The 15,143-nt window shown below is 41.1% G+C and overlaps 1 protein-coding gene across 2 annotated transcripts in view; it reads left to right on the top strand.

Annotated features, from left to right (window-relative positions):
* GPSM2 (G protein signaling modulator 2) overlaps positions 1–15,143 on the top strand; it is a 27,765-nt gene continuing 12,622 nt past the window's right edge. For both annotated transcript variants that reach the window (XM_066324591.1, XM_066324593.1), the window contains exons 1-2: positions 1–51; positions 11,097–11,412. In XM_066324591.1, the coding sequence (XP_066180688.1) occupies positions 11,351–11,412 (62 nt within the window). In that variant the 5' untranslated portion in view covers positions 1–51; positions 11,097–11,350. The remainder of the gene's footprint in view (positions 52–11,096; positions 11,413–15,143) is intronic.

The raw sequence follows: 15,143 nt of genomic DNA on the forward strand, positions 1-15,143 counted from the left end.
GCCCCTCAGAGCCCCGCCGGCCCCTCAGAGCCCCGCCGGCCCGGCACACAGGTGAGCGGCGCGGCGGGGAGCGCTGGGTGCCACAGCGGGGGCTCCGATGGCGGCGCCGGCAGCTGCCGCGGCCCCGAGCGGCGCGGTGTGTTGGCGATAAAAGCGGCGGTGCGGCCCGCCCCGGGCAGTGCCGTGCCAGCCCTGCCGTGTGCCCGCGGCCGCCCAGCGCCCTTGGCCAACAAAGGCGGGAGGTGGCCGTGCCCGGCGCGGGTGGGTCCTGTGCCACCATAGCCATGGTGTCTGTGAAGGGAGCCGGGACCGACAGGCCCGGGCGGCTTGGGGCGCTTGTGTTGTCCTAACGAGATGGGTGAATAAATAACAGCACAAGGGCGGGAAGGAAACAGGCTGGCAATAGAACCGGAACGTCTGCAGGCATAACGCGAGGAGTGAGGTATACACGGAACGAGCTCTAAACTCTCGTTCGAGAGTTTGAGGGAGGCACTGTGTTGTGGCATAATCTAAACTCGGATTACACCAGACCTAGTCTCATTTGTCTACTAGACTGTAGGTTTTACTAGTGTAGTTCCTGCCCTTCTATTGCTATTTTACATTTTCAGTGGAGGAGCGTAGTAAATGAAAAATTGCCTTCTGTTGCTTTATTGACCTGATTGCCAAGACGTAAATTTTGACCCACCTTGAAGCTGTGGCCTTTGTTCTGCTTAAGAATTTTTTCCAGCCTAATGTGCTGTTCCTGTTAGATTTTTGCCAGTGACTGCAGGGCTCATGATCCCTGGGTTGCCATGGAGAGCTGTGCAACCATCTCAGAATTTGGAAGAACGTGCTGAGTCTTGCATCTCGAAAAGATCAGTTAAGAGATTCTAGTCCCTGCTTAAATTTTGTCTGGAAACTTTAGACCTCTTTCTAAAATGGTAGTTCTGTTGGACCTGAAAATGCTAGCAAAAAGACCTCCTCTAAAAAAGGCCTTCTAAATTCATTGCTTATGTATATTTATAGTGTGTTAAAACTAATTTGTAGGCCTGTCCAAGTGTTCCTTCTTACTAGTTTTATTAAGGGTTAGCAGTGGACTTCTTCTGGACTGTGGTTATGAATCTCTCTTTGATAGGAAGGACTTTGTACTTCCAGTAACTTCTGTATAAAGCTGGAACAGAACTTACCTGAAACCTAATACAGCTTCACTGGACTAGAAGAAACCTATGTGAGTCTTCTCAGTTGCTTTATTTACCATGCTGTTGTTTAAATGCTCTTGTAACTCTTTCTGGCATCTTAAAACTACTTAGGATTGTACATTGCTGCTCCCTTGCTGCAGAATTACTTCACAAGTTGATGGTTTGAAGGTCAGAGTAGGTTTTGAAAAGCTTTTTTCTAGAAAGAAATGCTGTTTGTCCATAGTTTTAACTACTGAACATAAGGAGATTTAAATTTTTTTTAGAGTGTATAATTTTTAAATTTCTCCTCATCTTCCACTTTTTAACTTTAATAGCCAACGTAGTTGTACTTTTTATCCTCCAGGTTTATTTTAGCCTTTGTGTCAGTTTCACTTTCCACAACTTACTTAGTCCTGCCCACATCTGTAACTATAGTCCTGGTCTCAGTAACTTTTGAAGTTAATGTCTTAATGAAATTGGTTTTGTTTGAGCAGTCAGTGATCATATTGAGACTTTCTGAGGGATCAGCCTGTTATTGTTATCACTGCTTCTGCAAATAAAAGCAAAGAGAGATACCAGCTGCAGAAAAACCTTGAACTTTTCTTTAGTCATTTAGCAGCAAGTCAGCTATATGTGTGATGATATCTCAAAAAAAAGGATACTATTTTGTGGAAGACCACAACATTAGCAATGCAAAATACAGGAAAACCAGAAGTGGAAGGACTGGCAAGAGATGGTCTGAAACTTGTACAGTGTTGAACAGATGATTAATGTCAAGTTGCCTCTTGGGACTCAAATTTGGCAGTGTTTGAGAAATATGGTTCTTGTTCATATAATAAAACTTCTTTGTGTTACGAACAGTTTACTAATAGGAAGGAAAGCTTTCATTCAGCTGAGTTACAGGGAATATAAATCACATGGGATTTATGAAGAAGGCTCTCTAAATCTATTTTATTTCTTCGTTATTTCCGTTTGCTACGCTATTTTTCCTCCTGTTGCCGTGTTAGTATACTCTTCGGAATTTTATTCGCTGCATGATAAGGATAAGGATAGATAAGTGCAGGCTCCTGCACTTTGGAGCCTGGACCTTGTCTAGTGGTCATTGGTTTGGCAGAGAAAGGGATGTGCTGCTGTGACCAGTTCTGTTAGTGCAATAATGCCTGTGCATAGGGGTAAACTGGCACTGGGGGCAAGATGGGCTGCAGTCATCACACTGATGGAAGGAACTGCACTGAGGAGATTCTGAATAGATTGGTAGCTGCATCCCAAGTGTTGGAATGAATATGCAAAGCAATTTACAACTTGGCACCTCAACAAATACTGTTTTCCTTAAATCTCCAGAGGTGATGTGCTATAAATACACTGTACCTGTCTATAGGAAGCAAACAGTATGAAAAACAACACGTGATTTTCTCACTGATGAGTGTTCATCCTTCACCCCAGCTTTTGCAGGCTGCAGCTGTAGGCTCCTTAGCGAGGACGTTGGTGGCTGCTGTGAGTACTTGTGAACTGAGGGGCACAGGTGATGCCCCAGGCAGTGCTGCTGGCGTTACCCTGTCATGGTCATAGCGCTTGTGTTACAGAGGTTCTGTCAGAGCTGCATCTGTTCCTGCAAGATCAAACCTTGCAGGAGTGGTAGGGATTTGTGATGCTCAATGTTTGCTTTGGCTCTGAATGAGCCCCACAGTGCCAGCTAGGAATTTTGAAACAGCGTCTATATTGCTTCACATAAATTGCTACTGTGTCTTACCGCCAGTGATTCTAAGGATTGTTATTTTTTTTAAAAAAAAGGGTTTATGGAATCTTACGGTAACTTCTTCCATTTCTTTGTAAGATGCTTGTACGATGTTTGTCTTCTTTCTTTTGCATACCAGGATCTGTTTTTAAGGGATTTTATAGCCCGAGAAGTGGCTAAGCTTGGCGGAACATTTTTTTTGGAGAGATTTGTGATCAACTTGCTCTAGCAGCTGAAGTGCAAATAGCCAGCCTTTTGTGCTGAGCCCTTCCTATGCCGGGCTCTTTCACGCTGGATGACATGCTCCAGTTCCCAAACTGAAGGTAGCTGAGTGTCTGGTTGCCAGGGAGAGGCCTCGTATATGTTCATTTGCATGATGAGCTTGTCCCAAAGGAGCAGGGTTCAAATTTACCTTCAGAACTTGGGAACAAAACTGTTACTGATTTATTGGGAACGATTTCAGCTTGTGCTGTGAATAAAAGGATCACAATTTACTGCTCTGTTGTGGACTGTCATTGCAGTCTAGTGTGGCATTTGTACACTTACAGTGCTTGGATGCAAATCTCATCCCCAGTTGTGGGAGATGTTAGAAAGGAGGCAGCACAAAGTTTGTTTTCAGTCTGTGAATGACAATTTGTAAATAAACTTGGATATGGTTCTGATAAAAGGAAAGAAGAGAATAAAGTATAAGGAATCCTAATATCTTAATGTATCAAATATGCAGAAAAATTCTGACCTATTTTGACTTTGTGATAATATTCTGCACTGTTCTTGTGTCTGAAATCTTCATCTTGCTGCATGTAGAATTAGTTTTCAGTTGCCTGATTAGTTTTATGATGAGGATATTAGTTGTGTTTTACTGGCACCTCATGTTCTCCTTTCTTATTTTATTGTAGAGTGGGATTCCCCTAATTCAGGATTTAAATAAATGGCTTACATTAACTATCTGCAGGAGTGTCTGTGCAATAAAAATACTCGTGGTTACTTGTGTTAGCTACGCTGGGTCTTTTAACCTGCACACTAATTACACATGTAATTGTGTACAGTAGGTAGCAAGCTGTTCTCCAGTTAAATACTTGTTCTCTTAGCCAAGGAAGGGGGAAAGGAATAAGCAGGATGATAACAATAGGAATAAGCAGCATATATAGAGTTTGAAAGGCGTGGCATGCAGCCGACCTTTAGCATTGCTTAAAGCTCCAAACACTCCATTCAGCTAGGTCCTCTACAAACAGAGGAAAATCCTCCTGCTAATCTGCAGAATAGTGGAAAGTACATGCAGGAAATGCCAGAGGGCAGGTGGAAATGCTCCCGGGCTTGTGTTTGCCTTTAACAGAGTGCTGTGTGAGCCGGGGCATGCCAGCTGTGCCAGAGGTGGGAGTGCAGGGGCAACCAAGAGGAGTTCACCTGTGAAATGGAGGAGATGAACCTTCTCTTACCTGTGTTTAGAACTGTGAAAAACGAGATTCACTTTTTTTATGAATTTTAAGAAATAGGTTTAGTAAAAGATAAGATAATTAGGAGATAAAAAAGCAAAGTATGGTCGGGTGACTTGGCATTTAGCCAAGTCCACAATCGGCTATTTCAGAGGCTTTCTTTAAATACCTTTCTATTGTATCAATCTGTTGAATATTCATATTTTCCCATAAACTAGTTTCCATATTCCAGGGACTGTTTTGCATGGCCCCTCCTTGGGTTTGCCTTTTTAGAGCTGTGTGTTTCTGGGCTGTGTCTTCATCATCACCTTCATCATCACCTTCATCATCACCTTCATCATCACCTCCAGCTCGGGCCTTGGTCCGTGCTTTCTTCAGATGGGAGATGCTGATAGCTGGTGTATCAATAGCAGAGTCTTTTTACATGTTCACTGGATGTTATCCCAGCCAAACAGACAGTTTAAGCATACTATATCACTACTACCACTGTGCCTCATTTTCTTTACTAACAGCAGAAATAAAAACTTATATCCTTACCCCAAAGTTATTAATCATATAGCACACATCTTGTGAAAAGCCAACTTTATAATATGCATTTACAACAGAACCTACCACGAGCAGGGTCTGTTGGGTTTAGGCAAGCAGTGAAATAAAGACAACCCCAAACAAAAATTTGTATAAATAATAAGTTAAATATCTCTGTTACTGTGTCTGTCATACTGCAGGGCCACATCAGCAATTAGGTAATGGATGTTGGACTCTGCTCTGGAGCTATGTTCCTCTAGTTGTCAAATCCGTGATTCAGTTTCCAGCTGTGGATGTGTTGAGAGCCTCACTTCATTGTGAGCAAAATTGGTCTCAGAAATGCCTGATGCCTGTTATTGTTGTGGGGGTTTTTGTCTTTTTTAAAATTAATTTTAAATCTTGAGATGAGTATTTCATTGCTAGGACGTTTTTAAAAAAATACAAATAGAGCTTTATAAACGAGTATGATTTATATCCTGTAAAGTAGTTTTGGGGTTTAATGCAATATTTTCCTTACCTCGTTTCATATTGTTATTAATATTTTCAATAGAACTATTTTGTGTTCCTACTTGGGACTGTTCTGAGGATACTTGTGCTCCCTTGTCATTTGGGGGTTTCTCTTCCTGTAATCATATTGATGACTAAATTAGAGTACATTGAGTAAATTAAAATAATTGGACAGAAGACCTTTTCTTGATTTGGGTTTATGTGCAGTGCTAGAAAGAAATTTGGGAGAGGAATGAAGAAAAGAATCAGATTACTCTGAAGTTTGTGACAGACGATAGTATTTGTGTAACGACTCATTTTGCAATTGTTTTACTTTTTTCAGGAGAGTTGTGAGTATCCTAACTTCTATTATTGGTATTTTTCTGGTCTTCTATAACCTTTTATGCTTCTGTTGACCATCTGGAAAGACTGCTGGTTACTTGTCTTGGGCATTAAGGGGTTAAAAGGGGAGATGGAATAATTTCCGAGATAATGGAGTCAAGTTTCCTTCCCTCAGTCTAGTAATTCTTTTTGTTTGATTCACAAAAGGGAGCTAGCTCTGCATCTGTCAGTTCTGGTTACAAAATGCCTGCCTAGCCCTGTGCTCTGTTACAATTTGGTGATTCTCTTTCTAGCAAGGAAATGATGGTTTCCTATATGAAAAATGTGCATGTCGTTTGGGCAAAGGAGAGGAACCCTCATATTCCATTTTCTATTAGAACATTTGAAGTGAAATTCCAGGCTTGTGCAGCAGTGGGTTGGTAGGATTACAAGCCAACATCACCTCTGGGCCGAAGCCAGTGCAATCCCCACCCCTTGCAGCCATTTCAGGGCTGTCTGCAATATTGGGCAGTGTGGTTTAGATTGGTGTGGGCCCATATTTATAAGTCAGCGTGGTGAATATAGGGGGTGTGGAGGAGGAAGCATCTGACCCAAGGAGATGAGATAGTGGTTTAATTTATTTGCAGCTGGTCTGATGAGCCTGATGGCATGGGATGTTTAGGTGGGGTCTTTGCCAGGCCCTGCAGTGATACAGGCTCTGCAGCACAGCTCTGTCACTCACACCTGGGAGGAGCAGCCCAGGAGCTGTTTATGAACTTCAGCTTTCCTCTGGTGTCCATTAATGTGTGATGTGAGCTGCAAAGTGGCTTGCATGCTGCTAAGCCAGTTCTATAAAGGAATCCCTGTGGTTTACTCTGGGGTTTTCTGCTCAGCAGAGAAATCCATCAGGAGACAAAGGCAGTGTTTCAGAGCAGGTATTGCTCCACATCATCATGATCCTGAATAAAACCTCAGATTCCCCTCATCAGTGAAGGTGGTTTCTGTGTGCACTCAGCTAATCAGCTGTTGAACAGCTGTCAAAAGTGGTGTAGAGAGGAGTTTAAAATTAAGCTGCCAAGAACAACCACAGTGGTCTTAGTACATACAGTTGTTTCTTGTATTTGCATGATCCACTCTCATGACTAGTCACTTGTACTGTGCTCAGGGTTTGGGAAAATTACCTTTTCCCCAGCATGGCCCGCATTTACTTAAAGGCTCATTCACAGGGGAATATGTATTCCTGCAGAGATGCTAATGATGATGCTGTTTACTGTGTAACTGCAATATTACACTTGATGTGAAATTTTAAGGGTGTTTTGATGGCTCATTTTAGGCTTATACATTAATTTAGGTAAATTTAAAAATATCCTTGAACAGCATTGAAGACTAAAATAGGGAATTTTACTTCTTCTTTACTTGTACATCTTTACTTCTGACTGTTCCTTGTGCTATTTGTATTTATATGCTCTTTTATATTTTGAAGGTCTGAAGCCAAGCTGATCTCTGTATTTCAGTAATCACTGTTGGTATATTTTTATTGCTGTGTAGTCTAGTTCTTCATTCACAGGGTATGTAAAGCTCTGTTTTGTTTTTAGATGATCCAGTTCAAGCTTCTTTCCATTTTTTTCTGTGGTTTGTTTTGTTTTGTTTGTTTGGTGGTGTTTTTTTTGTTTGGTGTTTTTTTTTTTTTTTTTCTCCTACCCATTCTAAAGCATCTTTCTGAAAGGAAATTCAGACTTAGTTCACCATTGGGAAATTTGTCTTGATCCTGAAACAAGCAGTCTGTCACTAGTTTTTCTCAGGAAATGCAATTTGTGCAGTAAATCGGCCTCTATCTGTACTTTCCTCTAGTAGCTTTTGAATCTCTGTGGGTGATGAGTTCATTTGGCAGATGCTCCTTTCCCCCAGATTTGTGAGGAATAGCAGATGCAGAGGGAAGGCCTGACTTAATCCTCTCCTTTCGGGAAAGGCAGAAGGAAGGGAACTGTTCAGTATTCCACCAGCCCCCCAGTGACCGCTCAGGGCCTGTCAGCTGTTCGGCCATGGGTTGAGGAAAGGAGCAATTGGAGCTGCTTAAAATGTACTGTTTTGAGGTGATGAAGGAGAATAAAACCATCTTCTCCAACTGTATGATGATTATTAGTTCTGTGTACTGCAAATAAATTGCAGCATTGGCTTGCTGATGATTTTTCACCTGTGCAGAAATATGGTTTTCTGTCAAAAGTTTAAATGAAAAAATCTATTGTAGACATTCAGTGTAACTAGGATTCACAAACTGATTTAACTCATTGTCTGCCATTGAGATAAAAGTTACAGTATGTAATCAAACCACTGCTGAAATGGAAAATGCCTTAAAAGGTGAAGCACCTGTCTGGAAGCTGTGATAACATGAACCATGAGCTTGTATACAGGCTTTGGGAAAAGAACTAGCAACTATTGTTTTATCACTGTCAGGGATTTGAAACATACTGATTAGAATGAAAGATGGGGGGCCCTTGGTTTCTTCTGTCGTTTTTCTTGAGAGGAGAGTGAGCCTTATTCCAGTCTTAGCATTTGTAACACTGATTCAGTGCAGGGATGTTATTGGAAGGTTGAGATGTACTTTCATCATGCAAGCCTCATCTATATTTATATAGCTTCTATATAAGTCTCTGATTTAATAGACAAAAATAATGAAAAGCGACTTTCTGACAGTACCTTTTTTTTAGAAAGAATTTTGAATTGAGGCAAATTTACCTTTTTACTGAAGATTTAATAGAAAATCCTGTAGCTGTTTATAGCCAGGGTGAGTAACCACTAACTATGGCTCACCATTTTCTTCTAACAAAGAATTGATCCAGTGCATGTTTTGTCTGTTGTGGGCTGTGAAGTGGCTGCCGTATTTGATTGCCCAACCTCTGCCTTGCTCCCTTTGATTTGGGGGTGGTGAGGCTGATGTTCATTTCTCTTTCGGTATCAAACAACTGTGTTATTAGTAACCAGTTTAATTTTCCTCTTCTGAAGGAGGCCCAGTCTTTCCTCTATGGGGTTTTTGCTGCTACTTTGAAATTGCAGAAGCCCCTAGGACTTCCTGTATTTAGTAAAATCGTGCATTTTAAGGTTGTGTATACAACTTCAGTTTTCTATTCTTGCTTTCCTGAAAGGCAGCTCTTTTAGCATGGATAGGAATTTTGTATTTCTCTGAGGTGTGGAGAGAATTTAAAGCAGCTTGATTGCATTAATACAGATTTTTTTTTTTCATCATAAGCCCCAAGTGATTTTTTCAGGCTACATGAAATTTTAATTACAAATGCAAGTTTAGGAGAAAGCCTGTTTTTCACTGTTAGTTATGCTGACAGTGTAGAACCTCTCCTGAGGCCTGTTACCTCCTTAGGCTTTTCTGCTGGAGCCCTGTGTCCCCTGAGCCAGTTCCCTGCTGGTACAAGCTCGGGCAAGGCTTGGTTCCAGAGATGCTCTCAGCAGTTGGAAGAGCAAGGCTTAGTTTGTTGTACCCCAGTCCTCCCAAGGCCAGTTGACACCTGAGAGATGCTGTCTGTGCAGGTGTTCCACTTCCAGCCCCTGCATTTTGCATTCCCCACTGTGATGAATGTGATTTAGGTTTGGTTACTGATTACACCGTGCCACGGCTGAGGGCGTAATTGACATCCCAATGACTTCCGCGAGAGGAAGCCAGGGCTGAGGAGCAGACCCAGTAATTTTGGTCGGGTCTGTGATGATGATGTGTTGGCCAATGTGGGTGTGTCTGTGTCACCCTCCTAAGACTAGGAATGTGCTGTATGGCCAGTAAGGAGGGAAGAGAGCAGGAGTAATTGTTCCAGCTCTTGGGATATGGTGCCATCAGTCAGACGATGAGGACGGATATTATAGCTCAGATACAGTGAAGCTATAAACACCTGATGTAAAATGTGCTGCTAAAAATAACTGGTATTTACATAAACATAGATGTTCTGATGTACTTTTAAGTATAACTGGGTTTTTAAAAACTTAAAGTTGGCTTTTTATTTTTAGAAGAAACTTCTAAATTTATTCAGTTAATTACCATTACAGTATAAATATACAGATAAATTACCACAGTCATCATTTCATGATTTGTGGAGGTTGCCAGAGTACACACTTTTTACTTTGTGGTGTGTCCCTCTGTGGAAGAGAACTTCCAAATCCCTTGGATTTGCTGAGCAGCAGGAGTGCTACAGACAGGGTGGCTTAGGGCCATTGGCCTCTCTGGGTTCCCTGAGCTGAGGCTGGACAGAGTTCCACAGGGTGAATCCCTGGAACACAGCCTGCCCACTGTGTGGGTTGCAGTGCTATTGTAACCTGTGGGTGTCACGCTTCATAATTGCAAAAATACATCCACACCCACTTGTTGATGCCAGATAATTCTAGTGATGAGCATGGAAGGGCAAAATACTTGTTTAATTGGAAGAATGTGGACAGTCTGTTTGTGGGCTGCTGTCAAGGTAGAGTAGCATGGGAAGCATGAATCTTCACAGCTGGGACTTGATAAAACTAATGAAAGGAAAAGGCATCGACAATTAAATATACAGATTTACATATTCTTCTGATGACAGCTCTAAATCTGAGCTCTGTTCCTGTCTTTTTGACACCTCTGAAGTCTCTTGATGAAATATGCATTTGTGAATTACACAACTCTGTTTACGTGCAGAGGAAGGTAACATTAGTACTGAGGCATCAATATGTCACTGTCTCTACTAAAAATACGTTTAAAAGTGGGTAAACTTTTGATTATAGGGTTTCTTTTCTGTTAATTTTTCCCAGCCAGCCTAAACATGTTCAGTATTTACATGCTGGCTTCTGCAGTCCCTTTGAAGCAGAGTTTAGAGCTCACATTGCAGTGCAGCAGAACTTTTGAATAGGAAGCCAGGGTTAACACCCCTTGCTGTCCAAACTCCCACACTGCCCCCTTTTCTTTTGGGAGCAGGGAGGAGAAAAGTGAATCTAAAGCTTAAACCTGCTGTGCTTACAGTATTCCAGGGGGAACGATCTCCAGAATGGATGATCTCCAGGTGGGATTGTGCCCACCAGTTCTGACTGCTGTGGGCCTTCAGCTGGGGATCGGGGTCCCAGTGGCAGTGTTTACATGTAAAGCACTTGGTGATCTGTTCCGTATTATGCCTTTCATTCTGTAGTTTTTATCCTTAAAGGTTTTTGCCTGGAACTTCACGAGGCCAGAAAATACAAGGGTAAATTCTTCAAAGTCTGCAAGAGGGGAGTGTGTTGGCTTTTGTTAAACCTCTTTGGCTTTCTCACTTGCCTACAGAAATTGCTGTGTCTGTGTAGAAGGCTTTGGCTCTGCCTTTAAGTTCTTGAATGACGTTTCCTGCTTGGTAGGAGCAATGTTATGCTTTTACATCAGCTGCAAATGCTGATGAGTTATTAAGGATGAGACTTCAAGCCAAGCATCTTGTGTTCCCTTTGCAGAACCGCAGCTGAATGGAGCTTAAAGGGCCACAGGTGAAAGAAAGAACATGAACATTTCTGAAGGTGTGAGATGTGTCTGGCAGTGACCTCCTTACCTCAGTAATAAAGAAGAGTTTTTCTGCAGGAGCTTAGGATATCTTTACTCCAGCTTCTTAATGTACTAATTGGAATGGTGCTCTGACAACAATTCTCCATAAAAAAGCACTTACCCTACCACAGACCAGGATTTCTTTCTTCACTGATAATGTAACTCAATGGCGGAAAATAATGTTTTGATAAGCATGCCTGAGGATCGTTCCTTTCATGTGCGATACAGGTAAGACTCTGCTCCTTTTGCTCTACATGAATAAGTGCTGGTAATAATAGAAAGCTAAACAAGTTGCAGCAAATAGCTTGATATCTCTGCTGGTAGTGTTATTGAAATTTAAAATTAAACCCACCCATTTTTTTCCTTGATTTTTGAATGATGAAAATTCACTTTTGCTATGTAGCAGATTATATTAGTATGACTGCATGATTGTATAGTATTGGAACTTGTATGGTAGCAGAATAGGACATATTGTCTGGATTTCTTAGTATTTGGGATAGAATGATATGAAGTATGGTGCCTGCAGTGTAATAGCTACTCCCTCTTTTAGCTCTTGGGCTGCCTAAGCAAATTGCTGAGTTTTGTCTGCTAAAGTTCTCTGTACTTGGCCCATTATTGTTTTGATGAATGATGAGGTATTTTCCTTGCTTTACATAGAGAGGTTTGTTTGATAGATGGAAACTGCCTTGGTGCCTTGCACTCAAAAGTACCCTTCTTGCTAGTGAAGAGGATATGGGGTTTCCCTTCTGAGAACTTTTATCATTTTTCTTCTGAATCCTCTTGACAGACGTGGGACAACGTGTTAGCATTTCAGACTCGTTCTAATGGAACTGAACTACAGGAGCATTGTGTAGGGCATGCTGTTTGGAAGGGTAAATCTTGCAGTTCATTCAGTAGGAAGAGACACTGGAAGACTGAAATGATTGTTTAAAAAGAAATAAAAAATGTGGTTCTTGTGTGCTCCTCCCACCCCTACGCTGGTCATCCTTTCTTTGGAGGCCTTTTCTCTCTAGCTAACAGCCATAAGGAGGTCCCTGTATTTGTAAGACAGCTCATGCTATGGCTTAAAATGAATTTTTTCAACCTGCTGACAATGTTAGATTGCTGTTGGAGTGGTCTTCTCTTCCATTCCATAGAAGAGAAGTCCCTCATTTCATTTCATGTTAAGTCCAGTGTCCTGGTTAGCAGTGCAGCCAGCTGAAGAGGCTTTTTCATGCTCAGTAAGGAGCCATGTAAAGTAAATAAAGTAAAGCTTAGTAAATAAGCTGTAATTGACTGCTTTCTCTCTTTATTTTGCTATAAAATCTTTATCCTGTGGCTTTGACCCTAAGTGTATAAATGATAACTCTGCTGTTTTCTGAAGGGACCCACATCCCAGCATTCCCCTTCCACATTTCCCCACGCTGCTGCTGATGCTCTCAGTCCCCCCCAGACAATTCCAGGACATCCTTGGTCACTCTAACAAAAGCAGGAGCTGTTCAGGGTACTATTCTATAAGTAAATGGATGAAAAATGTGTCATGGCCAAATGACTGGTTTAAATTGACAAGTTAAAAAAACAACTTTAAAAATTTTGGCAAGCACAATCAGGGCACAATGTCTTATAGGTTTGAATGAGACTGATTAATAATATGAACAATAACAATATTCTTGACCTTAGTAAACTTTTCTGCAAGAACTATAATCTGATTCACATTTTAAAAACATGATGACAAAATACTTTTAATTTTAAAACATATTAAACTTTCGTAAGAGTCTGAGAAACTACAGATTAATTCAGTGTATTGACCTGGAATTTTATGATGATTTTGATAGCTGTAATTTGGAAATATTTTATTTTGTGTATAATTTAGTGCAGGAAATCAAAGATCATAAATTACTGGGGAAGGAGTTATCAGTGTTTTAAAAATTTACTTGCAGGTGTTATCCTAGGCTTGTTTGGCTGTGACTGCTCTTACCTTCCTTCTGGTCTTCGATTAGAACTGATTTTAAAGAAGTTAGGACCCACTCCCAAGGAAAGGCTTTACTATGGGTCTGTTTCTCATCGTGCAAGTGTTTCTGTCTCCCCACAGCAGCTGATCAGTATCACTTTAGCAGTTATAAAAATGCTTATGCTTGTGGAAGGAGACTTTTTTTATTTTGTCGTTGTTTAGTGACTGAAAATAAAACGCTAATGTTACTTGATTTGTGTGAATAAATGATCTGTAGGGTGAATATCTGTAGAACTTGGTTCTTCTGGCCTGCTAAATTCACACACCAAACCCTTGTAACTGCTTGTGTGTTGACTGGAGCAGGAGAACCCAGAGCCGAGGTGTGTGGTTTGTGTGTGGGGCAGTTGTTTGTTTCTGACCCCAGCACTGAGTGCTGCCGGCAGCGCTCCCTCTGCTGCCGTGGGGAGGGCAGGAGTCAGGGCTTTGTTACGGGGGTGTGCCTCGGGACTGAAGGCATGGCGTGCGGCTCTTTTGCTCCCCAGCCGCGTTATTTGGACCGGCACGTTTCATGGCAAATTGCCATCAGCCGTGTTCCCCCTCAAAAGCAAAAAGTCCTCTTCGTGGGAATTGAACTGAGTCAAAATAAACTGTGTTTAGAGATTGTAGTAATCAGTGAGTCTTGCTGCCTTCCTCCACTGCCTTAATTCTTACCACTTTTCTTGTCCTTATTGTAAGATGAGAACAGCTGAAGAGAGGGAGACAAAAACAAGGAGACAATCTGCTTAGGGTTAATATTCTTTGGAAAAAAAAAAAAAAAAAAAAAAAAGGTTTAAAACAGAACGTGAAAAAAGATTGGAGAAGAGCGGGGTGCAGGGGGAGGGGATGGAGAAGAAGAGAAGAAAAAATACTGGGGAGCCAGGCAGGAGGAAAAGCTTTGAGGGCCAGATAAGGATGAGGTAGTTTTACAAATGAGAAATTATTCAGGAGATGCCAGGCAGCATAACAAAATGAAGCCCTGTGTGAGCATTTCTAAGTAGTATCTGGGAGAGCGTTATCCTGTTCAGCAGGAACTGAATTGCTTTGGAAATGCACAGATGAATAGGGTTTGTTCTCTTCTCTTCTCTGCGGATTCAATGTATCTCTTGTTTGGCCACTGGGTGTTGAGTAAATAATTCAATTCAGCTCAGGGAACAGAGAAAGTAATGTCATATTCTCCTTGTAACTATTTAATGACTTCCTAAAACATTGATAACCTGGCCCTGTGTAGTGTGCCAAACTGCTGTTTAACCATTGGTGGTGACAGGTGGAGAACACCTATGTAAATCCTAAAAAAAAAAAAGTGTTAATTTGCATAAGAGTCCTTTAAGTAGCAGAGGGGAGAAAAAAAACCAAATACAAACCAAACCTCATCTGAATCCAGTTTTGGTACTCAATGGAAAAGCCTATGAAACTTTTAAAATAACTGAGTGATTTCACAGCTCTTATATAACCTGAATTAAATATTAATATTGAGTACAGGCAACTGTGAAAATAAATATTTCATTTTCTCTATTCTATTTTGGTATAGCTTATTTAGATTTTGAAATGATAGGTCAGAAAGACTGGATCCAGATGGAATTAAAGCTTTGATTTGCTGCACAGTTTCTAGCAACCTGTTAACACACCCTCTCCAGAGTTGTGTAATTTTTGCATTCTTTTTTTATTCCAACAACTATTAATTCCCATTTTCATTTACTTCCTGTAATTCTGGTTGAATTTTAAACACTCTGTAGTAACAGATGATTTTCATCAGTCTGAGTATAAGACATTTGCTTCTTAGTTGTGTTCTGTATGAAACATCCTACATCTTTCACTTTTTTAAGTTCTACTAAATCTAGGGTTGCAAAGTCAAATGATTGTATTTCAGATTCCCTGATGAAATGGTAATGCTGCCTTGGCATTTGGCATTTTTTGGTGTAGTGTGAAATTAAATGAATGCAGTCTCTTAGGGGAGCTACACACTGCAGCACTCTCTGATACTGCCCTCGTA

Source organism: Sylvia atricapilla, chromosome 9 (assembly GCF_009819655.1).
Source record: "Sylvia atricapilla isolate bSylAtr1 chromosome 9, bSylAtr1.pri, whole genome shotgun sequence".
In the NCBI taxonomy this organism is placed as follows: Eukaryota; Metazoa; Chordata; class Aves; order Passeriformes; family Sylviidae; genus Sylvia; species Sylvia atricapilla.